At 46.8% G+C, this 14,345-nt stretch overlaps 1 protein-coding gene and 1 long non-coding RNA gene across 6 annotated transcripts in view; one reads left to right on the top strand and one right to left on the bottom strand.

Annotated features, from left to right (window-relative positions):
* LOC115032777 overlaps window positions 1-13,901 on the top strand; it is a 26,481-nt gene extending 12,580 nt beyond the window's left edge. Inside the window, exon 3 of the long non-coding RNA XR_003838395.1 lies at window positions 13,743-13,901. This is a non-coding gene — a long non-coding RNA (uncharacterized LOC115032777). The remainder of the gene's footprint in view (window positions 1-13,742) is intronic.
* Window positions 1-14,345, bottom strand: part of Evl (Enah/Vasp-like) — a 124,618-nt gene that overhangs the window by 25,135 nt on the left and 85,138 nt on the right. For all 5 annotated transcript variants that reach the window (XM_021178559.1, XM_021178561.1, XM_021178558.2 and 2 more), the window contains exon 3: window positions 10,250-10,427. In XM_021178559.1, the coding sequence (XP_021034218.1) occupies window positions 10,250-10,427 (178 nt within the window). The remainder of the gene's footprint in view (window positions 1-10,249; window positions 10,428-14,345) is intronic.

Here is a 14,345-nt window from a genome sequence, read left to right as displayed (position 1 = left end):
AACAATGAATTTATGAAATTCTTAGGCAAATGGATGTATCTGGAGGATATCATCCTGAGTGAGGTAACCCAATCACAAAAGAACTCACATGATATGCACTCACTGATAAGTGGGGTTGGTCTTGAACTCATGATCTCTTTGCTTTGGTCTCCCGGGCCAAGAGGTAGGATTGCCGGTGTGCATTACCACACACACCAAAAGCATGTATGGTTTTTTTTTTTTTTTTTTTTTACAAAGTTTTGTTTTTATTTTATGTATATGAGTATTTGTTTGCATTTATGTCTGTGCACCAAGTGCCAGGAAAGTCAGGAAAGGACTCTGGATCTCTTGGAAGTGGAGTCACAGATGATTGTGAGCTGCCATGTGGATGCTGGGAATCAAACCCGGGTCCTCTGGAAGAGCAGCCAGTGCTCTTAACCACTGAGCCATCTGTCCAGCCTCTTCTAACTGGCAAATGTCTATGAATCCTTAAGACGCACAACAGGCATGGTGTTAAGATGTAGGTACAAAGTGTCTCCCAACAGTTCATGTGTTGGGGGTATGGCAGTGCTACTGAGAGGCAGCAGGTAAAGGACAGGACAAGGTCAGAGCAATGGGGATGTGGGGCCGAGTTTGAGGATGTGTCAGTGGTGTGGCTCTACAGGGTACATCTGTCTCTGAAATTCTGCCCTACCTTTTTCCTACTTCGTGGCCTCCATGAGGTAAATACACTCTCCTCAATGCCCTTCTACCACAATTTAACTTATAGAACTGAGACTTCTGAAACGAAACTGAGCCAAACATTCTTTCTCCTTTAGGCTCCTTAAGTACTTTATCATAGTGACAGAGAAACTTACACATGGCCACCTATCCAAGGAACTGCTCCGTTTCCTTTGTCAGTGTTCCGGGGCTTTACCTGGAGGCCATAAGCCTCTAGTTTCCTTCTACTGTAGTACTTGACGACATATACCTACAGTCTCTTCTCTTAGCCTGGCTGTGAGTTTAATGAGTGTAGGAACATTTCTAATTCATTTTGCTATGGACTACAAATCCTACACTAGGTCAATAATTCCCAGATGCAACTCATTCAATTCACACAAAAGACCCTGGCTAGATGCTAGGGACAGCATGGACACAAACTGCTGCCCAGCTTATCATTAAGAGACAAGGTAGGCAAGAAGACATAACACAGAAAAGAAGAATAAAGCCTAATGGGAGAACGGTGCTAAGGTGATTGCTGGGGGCTGCTGTGTTGCTATGTAGACAATGCTAAATTCTGAACCCCAAGATCTGGTTGCCTCCAGATAAATGAATTCTCATGGACCCCAGCTTTTGTTGTATAAACCTTGCTCCCTAATTTAAAGCTATTGGTTAATAACAGGCCAGGAGAGAAAGGTAGGACATGAGGAATGAGTGACGGGTCTCAAGAGGGAGCAGGGGAAGAAGGTGTCCATTAGATGGGATGGACCAGGAGCATGTGGCTGAGAAGTGCACTCTGAAGATGAACTGAGGGAAGAAGGCAGCTTGGACATGACTCAGAGTGCAAGTGACAGGGGCACATGGACTGGATGTAGGTGAGAGTAGCAGACAACCTGCCAATCTAGGCTTACAGCTTGTAAGTAAAATACCAGGATTCCCTGTCTTTTGTACAGGCTAGCCAGACTACATAATTCGTTTACACTTGTTGTAACATGCTAACTCTAACTGGGTGATGTGTAGGCAGTTCCCAGAGAAGTGAGCAAAGGAACTGTGACCTTAACAACACATTGAGTATGCAGGTCCTAGGTCAAGCCCTTGTGTTTCTGGGAAATGGTAGGAGGCTATGCATCTGGATAAACCTGAGCAAGGTGTGTGTACAGAGAAAATTCAGAGAGGCAGCCAAGACCAGGGCAGGCAAGCCCTGTAAGGGTTTGGACTTCATTCTGAATTAAGACTGATGGCCCTCAGAGCTCTGAGTAAGATGTGACCAGGTTATACTGAACACTGGAAAGATCTGCTTGCTGTGTGGAAGAGACTCAAATAAGCTAAACACAGAGGTAGGCAAACTGACTGGGTGGGTGTTATAAAAACCCAGTTTTGAAAGAATGGATAAACCAATGAACACAGGCGGCAGACAAAATGGAACAGAGCCTCATGATCACATGCCACATCTACTCTAGATAGTGAAGGCTGTATCTCTTAGGACTTGGCTTTGTGAGCCTTGGGGGTGGCTATTTAACTACAACATTTGAGTCAGCTCTTCACACCCAAGAGTTGAAGTTGGCAAGAAGCTACTTTTAAAATTATTATTATTGTGTTTTTTGTTTCTTTTGAGACAAAGATTCATGATGTAGTCTGGGCTGGTGTTAAAACTTGAACCAATCCTCCTGGCTCAGTCTCCCAAGTGCTACACCTCCAGGTGTGCATTGGAGTAACTCTGTGGGAAAGAGGTTATACATGCTATGAGAGAAAGAAAACGGACATAAATGAATTCTCCACTTACATTCTCTGTCTACAGAGATGGGCCAAGTGAAGTGTTCATAAATAGTTCTGATGAAGGTGTGTTATCCTTACAGTTTGCTAGCTACCAGACAAGCAGAGTCAGTCCTTTGGGAGACAGTGTGATGGGCAGAGATCTGGACTGTACACTGAAGTCTTTATCATTAGTGTGGTATTCAGCAAATTATGGACTGCTATGAGCCTTTGTTTCCTCGTCTTTAAAATAGTGGCAAGAGTTCCTAACCTCTCTAGAGAACTCAGGAGATACAGTGACGATGCAGGGAGGAGATGTACAACGGCAATGTGGAAAGGGAGGCTCTTGTCTTTCTGTAAGGCACTTCTTAGTCCTAGCGGCATCACACCACCAATGTGAGTGTCAAAGGGGACAGGAGCCCCAGGAGCCTGTGTATGACAGCACTTCGATCCTTAGAGCCTCCCTCCCTCCCTCCCTCCCTCCCTCCCTCTTGTCTACTTTACGTGTGCGCATATGGAAGCTAGAGCACAGCTTTCAGGAGCCTGTGTATGACAGCACTTCGATCCTTAGAGCCTCCCTCCCTCCCTCTTGTCTACTTTACGTGTGTGCGTATGGAAGCTACAGCACAGCTTTCAGGAGCCTGTGTATGACAGCACTTCGATCCTTAGAGCCTCCCTCTTGTCTACTTTACGTGTGCGCGTATGGAAGCTAGAGCACAGCTTTCAGGCGCTGGTTCTCTCCTTTCACCACTGTGGGTCTGGGGACTGAACGATGGCTGTCAGACGTAGCAGCAAGCACCTTCCCTTGCTCTACTAAGCCATCTCACCAGCCCTTGTGTCCAGGAAAGTAAGACTTCGCATGGGGGCATGCAGAAATAGATGCGGTGGGTCTATGTTCACTAAATATAACAGAGTGTAGAACAGATGCAGGCAGCTAGGGCACAGAAGGGTCCCCTGCTTCCAGTTTGTGTCCCTCTTGAGCTGCCTGTGTTGGCTATATGTAGCTCACCTTGCTCGTCTGTTCTCTGAGTACAGAGGACAGGCGTGTAAGGTGGCTATGCTCTGGATCACCGTCTCATACTATCATTGGGTCTGTGGGGTTTCAGGAAGCCTGAAGCATCAGTAGCCATCAGTGTTGAGGAAGTGACCTTGGTGCTGGAGGAGAAGGCAGCTTTTCTCTCCTGGGATGTAAACTGCAGATGAGCCAGTACTACTTTAAAGGAGATGCTCTGAGATTAAGGGTCCCCATGCAGCGCACCCTAAAGTTCAGGCCTTTCCAGAGACCTTCATGTAAACTCCCCACAGAGACCATGTCCTCCTCTCCTATTAGCACTGTCACATGAGTGGGTGATGAGAACTCCTGCTTTGTAAGGAGAGGCATTTCAAGCTGCTGGAGTGATTTTCAACTGATAAAGAACTTGCACAATGTCTTGTGTTGCACTCAGAACACCCCTGTGAGGTAGGTGTGACAACCCATTTCACAGATGGAAAAACAATTTTAGAAAGGGTGAGTACTTTGCAAAAGAGCTGGAGAACAGATCTATCTTGTGGGAGGTATGAAGGTCTCTGTGCTCACAGATGAGTACTAGGGAACCAGGAATGCTAAACACACAGAGTTGTCCCTTCAAAGGGAGGGACACATAAACCTGTTATCTGGCCAGAAGGCTGAGAGGAAATGTGGTTAACAGCCTAGTGACCTCTGCGCTATCTATGTGGCCGAGACCACTCCCCAGACCCTTACTGTGAGCTTGTCAATCGACAGAACCGATCTTTATGGAAGATGTCACACGTACTTTACAAAGAGTTTTGATGTAGTCACATCTTGAGCTTTGTTGTATATGGGACTGAGTTAATTATCACCCGGAAAGCACCAAATTGTGCTGTGCTTAAATATGCCTAAACTTAATTATTTGGGGTCAGACTCCTGAAGTCTGAACCAATAGTTAGTCATGTTGGACTGAACTACTTTCTTATCTCTCACAGATTGTTACTCTGCTGGCCACACACACTGTTCAAATCCACATCCAAACCCCACACACTGCCCAGGTCTGCATCCAAAGCTCCTTCCACAGCTCACACACATCATGGCCACATTCACAGGTACTTCACCAGGGCTGCTGCTTGGTTTGGGGTGGTGTGCTTCTTGGTTCTGGTGGTGCTCAGCAGGCCAAGGTGACGGGTGCGATTTCTGTGTGAGACAATTCCATTGACCATGTCCCTCAATCACAGATAGCACCCCTCACCTTGAGCCCATTTTCACAGATGGCAAATGGTGCTGGCGGTTCAGGAGCTTCATCGTGGTCTTCAGGAGAGGGTACAGAAGCAGGAAGCGAGGGGTATGTTTGCAAGGTGCACAATACAATGGAGGAACACATAGTGAACCCACTCGCTCACTCGCTCATGCAGGCACCACAAACACTTGCATGTCAGTCTCTTAGGGTGTAGATAAATACAGATATGGAAAGCAACTTGCTCCAGAGAAACTCAATAACTGAACACAGCCAACCAAGAGTCCTGGGAAGGACCCAGGTTCTCTGATCATCTGGGGTGAATCCACAGTCAGAGTGGTACATAAGAAACATCACAAGCAGGAGAGCGCACTAGGCCAAGTCATAAATAAGTCAAAGGCAAGGTGCATTGTGGAGGGCTGTGCAGGTCATTGACATAAGCAGCACTGGCAGCCAGGCTGGATGGATGCTTGGCCCTTATCCGGAAAGGGAAGTCAAGGCAAACTTCTTGGTTTGTCCATACAGTCAGGAGAGGGACGGTAAATCTATGGGCTGAAGATGAGGGGTCTGGGAGGAGACCATGAGATAGAGTTCTCCTGGGACTTGGCCCAGCACACATCCCTTCCTCCCCAGACATGGTGTAAGGCAGCTGGAACTGTGTTGAGGACTTTGGGTTGTAAATGAGCTCCAGGCCTGCCACATCCCCAAGCCTTGTCAGGGTGTACCTGGCATCAGATATCATGCTGGCTTTTGAGGTTCTAGGGACTGGTCTTTAGTTTTCACACTGGCTGAGTCCATGCGCTCGAATGTGCTGTGCCAAGTGTTACTGTCAGGATAGAGGCAAAAAACCACAGTAACAGGGGGCACACTGAGGAGAGTGAGGAGCTATGGGGATTCTGAATTATGTCAGGCAAGTGAGGAGGGAGAAGGGGTCAGAGGTGGGGAAGGCCTAGCAGGAGCAAAGTGTGAAGGGGACTTGTGTATTGTTGGCATGGAGACTGTTACAAAGCCCCGGTTCTCTTAGTGAGGTGGGTGGACAAACACAGAGGGCCACTGTTTACAGTGTGGCCAGTAGGGGGCAGGGCAGATGGAATGAGCAGAGCCTGGAAACAAAGCCTGGGTAGGAAGTGTGACCTTGGCCCAAAAGGCATACCCAGAGGAAGCCATACCAACAGTCAACATCCCCACTGCAGGGGAGATGCAAAAAACAGTTTAGGAGTTCTATCTCTTCGAGGGAAAAGTTTCATAATTTCTAGCAAAATAAGGTTTGTGGGAAGCAAAACTGAAGCTGACTTCAAGAAGCTCTGAGGTTTAACACTTCACCCAGGTTCACAGTGAGGAGATAGACCAAGCCTATTCACAGTGAATCCTATACAAAATGCTGGCCCCTGGTACTCCTCCGAAAAACAGTTTGAAATCAGCCCAATCTAATCTCAAGCCTGCAGCCTTGCCTTTTGATCATTCATCCTCCTGCTCTGCCTCTTGCTCCTTTCCAGACCAAGTCTAACATCCAGGACTTTCCCAGGCTGCAACTTCTGGTAGCCAGTTCATGCTTTTAAAGGAGCCATTACCTCCACAGAGAGCTTGGACACACTACGTGGCTGACCCCTAACTTCAGGCTAAAGCTGTTCTGCCCTTATTTGTTTTCAAAACTCCTGTCATTACTATTTTTATCTTCATGATCTCATTTCTGCATTCTAGATGGGAAATTGAGGTTCAGGTCTTGCCCAAGGTCAGATGGGCTATCAGCAATTGCAGGGCTGCTCCCTGTGAATTCAAACTCACACCATTGTTGCAGGGACTGGAACTCAGGCNCACGGGGGGGGGGGGTGTGGCGGGGAGTATTCTTCGTGTGCCAAAAGGAAGAGTCCTAAGCTCTGAATATGGCAGTCTGTTTCTCAGAAGTGTTGGTGGGCCCTGTACTATACCTACTGCGAAGGTCTGCATAGTCTTCATTGGCAAGAACCAAAAGGGAAAAGATGCCTTGCACCCGCCTGCTTCCCAAAGCACCACTCTGACCGCAGACTCCAGGAAGAAATGGCATCTCAGACCCAGACTGGCTGGGATAGGAGGAGAATGCTTGGTTGTGGACCTAGCTTTAATCTATTCTATATAAGCCTCACTCAGGATTGGGGTTAGTTCTGTTACCTACAAAATGCAAACTCGAGGCAGGAAAACATAAGGAATAGTTTAGGATCCTATGACCCTAGCTGGTTTTGGTTTCCACCTCTCTTACGATAGTGCACCTGGCAGCCTAGCTCTTTTACCTGCATGCACCGTGCACGTAGCTCTCTCTGAACAATGCGCCTCAGAACCTCTTCAGATCCCCACCTTGCGTGATATCAGACTACACATACCTCCTCTCTAAACAGTAGACGTTTCTCTGCCATGCAGTTATTGAATTTGGATTTTTTCTATACGAATGCATTCCTAATGTATCCAGGTAGATAGGTAGGAAGAACAAAAGAGCTGACCTGTCCTGAACTGGTTTTGACTATATAAAGCAAAACTGTCTATAAACTTTTAGGGAGAACCCCATATTTCCTACCTGATGCCAACCTATATTGGGTATGCATATCATAACATTGCAATTAGATTCACAAGGAGAGACATGCACAGTAGAAAGTGATTGTGACCCAGTCTATAAATCAAAACAAAACCACCTAAACTGTACCCCTGAGTAGCCACTTCCCCCTCTTCCTGACCCCAGAAGAGGGAATGGGGTCAAGTGCTCCCTCATGCTCACGTGGCCTATTGTCAGTCTCGACAGTGTATTCCTGCATGTTCTATGTACACATCCCCTCCCTGAACAATGTTCCTAATCACCCCGGAACCTCCTCAGACCTTTAAAATGCACCTTGGCTTTGCTCCAGTTAAGTTTTCTTCTTCCTCTTCTTCCTCTTCCTCTTCTTCTTCTTCTTCTTTTTTTTTGGCAAATCTGTGTGATTTTCAGTTGTTTGGCTAAGAGGCCTTGAACCTGACTACCGATAATAAACTTGTGGCTTCATGACACCTCAGGCTCCTTCCCCAGTTCCATCTCTGCAGACCCCATCTGGGGTTGGACATCTACCTTTGCAAATGTCAGCTGAAGCTTTAGGGAAAGGAGGCGAAGTCCTACCATGTAGGCACCTTGCTTCCAGTGCCATCCTAGTTCTGCGCTCCTGGAATAACATTATTACAAGATGTCTGTGGAGAGTCTGGAGAGAATGCTGGCCGTGGGAACAGAGTAGCTCAGGGGGAGGGAGTAGCACTTAAGGACATCTCCCTGGCACAAGGCATCCTACACAACAGTCAGGTGACATAACTACCAGCAACCATTTGCAGATGCAGCAACATGCTCAAAACCGAACCTGAGGCAAGGCATGCTCTTCTTCCCATGCTCTTCTCCCCTGATCAAGGTTCTCTCTCACCCTGTTCATTTTCCTTACAAAGTCAAATCAATGGCTCGGATCAAATGTTTGCCATGCTTTCTCCGAGACTTGGCTTTCCCCATTGTGAGATGTCTGAGTGATGATGAAATGAAATCGCAGACATGGAACAAGGGAGGAGTCTGATTTCACATTGCTCCTAGGTCAAGCAGTTCTCCAGCCTAAGAACTGAAGCCCTTCTCCATAACCAACATTTTCAAATGTCTTGTATTACCCTGAAATGCAATTCAGGAATTATATAACTGCTCTACATAGATCAGAAAACTCAGGGTAGCACCTTAAGTGTTCAGCAAAGGGAGGCAGAGAAGTGATCTATAAGAAGTGTCCATCATGTTTGTAAAAGTCCAGACACACCTACAAGAGACAGAATCAGAGAGCTGCTTGCACTTGCCCACAGACTCTGAGGAAATGTGGTTGCCACAGATAGATTTGTTACAGGGGAGTCGTCTGGATATCTAAAATATCACAGCTACAACACTGGAGACTGGGTTTTCCGAAACAGAAAACAACTCTCAGTAAAGTTACAAACAGAATCAAGCCTAGTTTCCCTTTGAGGTATACCAAAGTTATAATCCTAGAAAATTTAGTATACTCTAGAACTGTTTAAAACATACTTTTTTCTTAAAACAGAGTTAAGTTTTAGCTCAGAAAATTCAAAATATGTTTTCTAGCTGCACGCTGCACTGTGCTTAGCAGGTATGGCTTGTCCACAAAAAATACCTTTGTTTCCATGCTTTTCCGGTGGAACAATCTTTATCTACACCAACCCTGCCTTTTCAGAGTCTAGAACACCAATGGAGATAAAACAAACAAACAACAAAAGCCCCCTGAACTCTGCAGTGCAGCTGGGTTAGAACCCTGCCTCCTGCCTCCAGAACTCTGGAATTGCTGGGCTCTTCCTACCGACTCAAGTGAGTTAAAGAGTGTCTCCCTACTGCTGGAGGGTAAATCTGAGGTGGAGAGGGAACTGAGCAGAACAGAGTGAGGAAGAACAACAGTCAACACCTCTCTGGGTGGGGGCTGAGCCAACCAACAGTGCAGGCAAAAGATAGGTCACTTCCTGGAGGTGGTGTCAGCACAAGGCAGACACCTGACTCCAAAGCCCTCCTTATTCTCCTACAAGGGACCTGAATGATGGCAGGAGGCAGCCTCACTGTCCCTCCCATCTAAGCTCTGATCCTTGGGATGAGAAGCCTGCCAGGGGCTGCAGCATAGGTGGGCTCACCAGACCAAGAAATACACTTCCTTGACCCCCGGAAGCACAGCTGCAAAATCACAGGGCTTCAAAGCAGAAAACCTAATGGTGGCCCAGGACGGCTCATGTGAATGTGAAGCGACTCCCCACACCTGCATTTGTAGGCAGGGACACCGAGGCCTAGGAACCTGCAGGAAGGTGTTCAAGGGCCCCTTGGCTGGAATGAAGCAAACCAGAGCTCACACCCAACAGAGCGACTCCGAGCCTAGTCCACAGCCACCGCACTGTGCCCCACTGTGGTTAAGTCAGGTTCCTGCCAATGTCTGAGGCCAGCAAGACACCCTTGATGGGAAGGCCTCTGTCCTCCCTCAAAGCTGCTGCAATAAGGCCATGAGCAGGTTGCTGTTCGGCTCGGGTGCTGTTGCTAGTCCCCACCCCAGGCCTTACCGTGTCCAAGCTGCCACCCTGCCAGTTTCAGCTAGCTGCTGTGCACCTGGGCCCAGGCCTCAGACACTGTTGTTGGCCCTTTGGCCAGCGCTACTGCTGTGGTCTCCCATACAGCCCAATAGGCAACTCCCTGTTTCCCTTTGTACTCACCAAGTACTTGGCACTCACTGCAGACCACTACAGTCAACTAGATATTAATCTGTGAACTCTAAATCCTAAAGCGCTGAGAGCTTAGGACTCCGTTTACTTCCCAGCCAGTTTCCTGCCAGGCGTCTGTTCTGATACATGGAGGTGAGACGGGCAACATTAAAGTATGCCTCCCTGAGGGCTGCAGGAGCACTTCACTACAGACCTGCTTTCACAAATGGCACATCACCCCCCTCTTAGTCATGACGCTGAACCTCAAGACAAGTACTAGGCTCCAAATCATGTCAACAGTGAAGTAGGCATGTCAGCCAGCCAGAGCTGGGACACAGAACAAGAGAGAGTCTCAGCATCCAGGAAAGGTAAACCCTGCTTACCTCCTTCTTGGGAATTCATGATGTTCAGGGCAAAGAGCATGGCATTGGAGAATGTGGTTGCTTCTTCCTTACTTGCAAAGTTTAAGCCATAGACCTGACGGGCATCTCGCCACTGATGGAAGGTGGGTGTTGCCTGATTGTACTTCAGCCCTTTAACAATTGAATAATTGATCACAACCTGGAGGAGAGAATAAATAAAATGTAAGTGAGCTGCAGGGAACTGGCATGGGGCAAAGACACTGTATCCTTTCAGCCACAGGGTGGGGGTGGGTGAGGACCACAGAAGGGAAAGGGTGATCACACTGAATGGTTGCAAAACTTATTTAATGAGCTCTGAGCTGGGGGTCAGGATCCCTGGCTGGGTTCTGGTCCAGACCTTGTCTCTTGGCTAGCTGTACCACTTAGGGGATATCAATGCAGTTTTCTGTGGCTCAGTTTCTCCAATAATATGGAAGATCTAATGCTGCCTTACTGACCTTGTGGGGATTCGGAAAGGATCTCCCAAAGCCAGCTATTTTATCTATAGCTCCTAGATATGAAGCTCCTTAAGGTAAGAGTCTTCTGCAATTTGGTCTCAGTTTCCCACAGCCCTCAATAAGAGTGTTGAGAATTCATAAAATCAAGTTCTAGTTTCAAGGTTGACTTGTGGAAATTAATGTACTACACAGACATATAGCCTCATTACTGTCTTTGTTATTAGTCAACCAATAGACATCACAGTGTGTGAGATGCAATGTCAAGCCAGGCAGGGAAAGAGAAGGCAGACACTCTCATCAGCAGTCTGCTGGCCTCTAGATGTCTACTCTTCTACACACTGAAAGAATGAGTTCAGGCTCTCTAGTAAGTGCTGCTCCCTGAAGTCAGCGGTAGCCTGATACTACTCTGGGCTGTAGCTGTCACTCTGCTGTGTGACCCTCCACCTATGAGTCCTCTTGCCCTTGGAGTGGGAAGAATATGGTAATGGATGGTTGCTCTCCTCAACTGCTCTGACTGCTGTGCTACTGAATCAGGAAAGGTCAGAACAGCAATTGTGGACAATATCTAGAACAGCAGCATCCTAGGTCCCTATCCTGTGCAAGATGGCTCTGGGCCCACCTACAATGGCCTAAAGTGAGATGAGCCATTGGACACACATGCACTAAGCCAGGAGAAGAGATGACTCATTTCACAACAGCAGCAGGCAGGGACCTTGGCTAATATCTATATACAGGTTCCTGAACAGGAGCAGATCCCACGTGTGCTGGTAAACAGAAGACCCAAGCTAGCAGTTGACAAAGGGCTTGAGCTCTTGTGAAGTGTATGTATGAGATGGACTGCCAAGTGAGCCAGGTTAAAATGGCTCTTCAGGTTTGAGTACTATATAGAACCAGAGAGCTAAGACCCTGCTTCATTTTGTCCTAGTCAACACACATCAGGAGTTCTGTGTTCAATCTTCCATCTATAGTTTTGATGAACATTAAGAAACCAGAGCAATGCTAGGCATGGTGGTACTCGCCTACAATCCCAGCACTGGGTAAGCAGAGGCAGGGGAATCTCTCTGAGTTTGAGGCCAGCCTGATCTACAAAGCAAGTCCAGGACAGCCAGTGCTATTATACAAAGAAACCATCTTGAAAAACAAGTACAAAAAAGAAATCAAAGCAAACTAAAGAGAAAGCTGTGAGAGCTGAGTCAGCTGGAAGTGAAGCTGCTGGAGATGGAGCAAATCAAGACTCCCTGGCGAGGTGCTCAGAGGAAGTGAGCCTTCCGCATCTGTGAGGTGAGATGCTTGGCTCTCAGAGGGGACTCAGGGTGCAAGAATCAAGAGGAATGGAATATCCCTGCCAGGTACAGGAACAGGGTGGACAGCAGAGAGCTGCAGAGAACTCACAGGGATCTGAGGAAATATTTTTACACGTGGGAAGCCAAGTGACTTACAAAGTTACACAGTAAACTCATGAGCAAGCTGGAGTTAGAGGCTGAGTCTGCAGAGAGGATTACACGCTTCGGCTCACTGCCGGCAAAATGAGCTGACAGTGTTTTCTCATTTCTGCTGGACTGGTTCTGTCTGCACAGCACCTTATTGGAGGAACTTTGTCACTAGAGGTGGGCTTGAGGTTTCAGAAGCTCAAGCCAGGCCCAGTGTCTCTCTCTTTCTGCTGCCTGCCGATCTAAATGTAGAATTCTTGGCTTGTTCAGCATGCCTGCCTATGTGCCACCATGATGATAACGGATTAAATTCTGAAACTGTAAGCCAGCCCCAACTCAGTGTTTTCCTTATGAAGAGTTACTGTGGCCATGGTGTCTTTTCACAACAATAGGAACCCTAACTAAGACACTATGGTACTGTACAGCTATTGGCTGCAGTTTCCTTAACATCAACCAGGTCAGGCTGGTTAACAATGCCTACGAGAATCCCTGTGTTTTCATTTCTGTCTGCTGTTCACATGCTATTTGGAGGCATGATCAGGATCAAGCAGGCTTCGCAATTAGTCTATTTCCTGAAATCTTTAGATTGGTCCATTTCTGCTTTATATATTTGGAAAGTACATTATTAGATACATTTAAATTTAGGGCTGCTGTGACTTCTCTTTTAGTGGAGCCTCTTCTTAAAAAGGTCAGTCTCTTTTCTACTTTGGAATGCTTGCTGCCTGTTGTATCTGACATACATACCAGCTACCAGCTTTTCTAGTCAGGTTTAGTGTAAAGATAACCCCCTAGTATTCAGCAGGACTGATTTATCCTTTCAAAGGATAAGCTTATTTTAAATGTTGCACTTTCCACGTAGGAGCCATAATCACACCGCTGTCTAATTTTGGAGAGTGTGGGAGTATATGGGAGTGCCTTTCCTGATTTTTTGTTTGTTTGTTTGTTTCTAAAGCCCTTGAAACATCAAATATTGTCTAACATGGTTTTGAGGCTTCTGAGTAGAAATAATCTAAAGGTTTTTTTACAGAGAAAAATCTTGTGATAGAGAACAATCTTCTTGGCCCCTATGCTATTGGCTAGGATCTAAAAAAGAACAATGTAAGTTGGTAAAGACTCTGAGATCCAAATAGATGTCCATCTAATGACAGAATAATCTCCCCAGAATCTTACCTACACCCCAGCTTCCCCCATGGGCTCAACAGTATGCTGTGGCTAGTCTGCTTTCATTACTATAATGAGGCACAGAAGCAGACTAACTTTATAAAGAAATCTATCCATTTCACAGCACCGGAAGTTCCAGAGTGACCAAATGGCTGCAGCTGTGGATCAGTGGGAGAACACCTGCCTAGCATGCATGCAGCCTTTGCTTAGCATGCATGGGGCGCTGAGTGAGATTTCCAGCCTCAGTTCTAAATTAAAAAAAAAAAGCAGCCACTTTGGGATCCCCACTGACTCAGGAACAATGCCTTCATGTCAAAGACTAAGCCTCGGAAGACATCGTCACGAGGGGAAGGAGCACCTCTAAGAGCCGCACGAGTTACCTCAGAGCTAGAGTCCTAAAGTGTGTTTGTCTCTTCTTCCTAACAGGGACAAAGGCTGCTTTGGCCAATGCAGACACCTGTCCAATGGGCAATCCCTACACCTGAACTCCAAGTTTCTCTTCACATTGTAACTTGCTGCCACAGGCTTCAGAGACAACAGGAAACCTAGCATTCTCTTAGCCAACCTGACCACAAAGCTGTCAGAAAACACCATTTAGGGAGAGGTGTTTTATTTTATCATTATTACTATTGTTGCTTTCTATGTATGGGGTGTTTTGCCTGCATGTATATCTAAACACCATGTATGTCTGTGAGTACCTGGTATCTGAAGAAACCAGAAGATACTGGATGCCCTGGAATTGTACTTATGGACACTTGTAAGTTGCTATGTGGGTGCTGGGAATTGTCCTCTGGAAGGACAGCCTCTTAATTACTGAGCCATCTCAGTTGTTGTTTTTATAAACAATGAAACCACAGATCTTCTAGCCTTACTGTTCAGAATCCTGGTCAGTCCTCCCAAAGGCAACAGGGTGGGGAGCACGGGGCACTTAGGAAGGCACTATGGGTAAGCACGTTACTTTGGACTACTTTGCCTTGGTTATGTGTGACATGAATAGGCAGGAGATATTACTTATACCTGGAGGTGTAT

Source organism: Mus caroli, chromosome 12 (assembly GCF_900094665.2).
Source record: "Mus caroli chromosome 12, CAROLI_EIJ_v1.1, whole genome shotgun sequence".
NCBI classification, from domain to species: Eukaryota; Metazoa; Chordata; class Mammalia; order Rodentia; family Muridae; genus Mus; species Mus caroli.
This window is presented reverse-complemented; position numbering and strand designations above follow the sequence as displayed.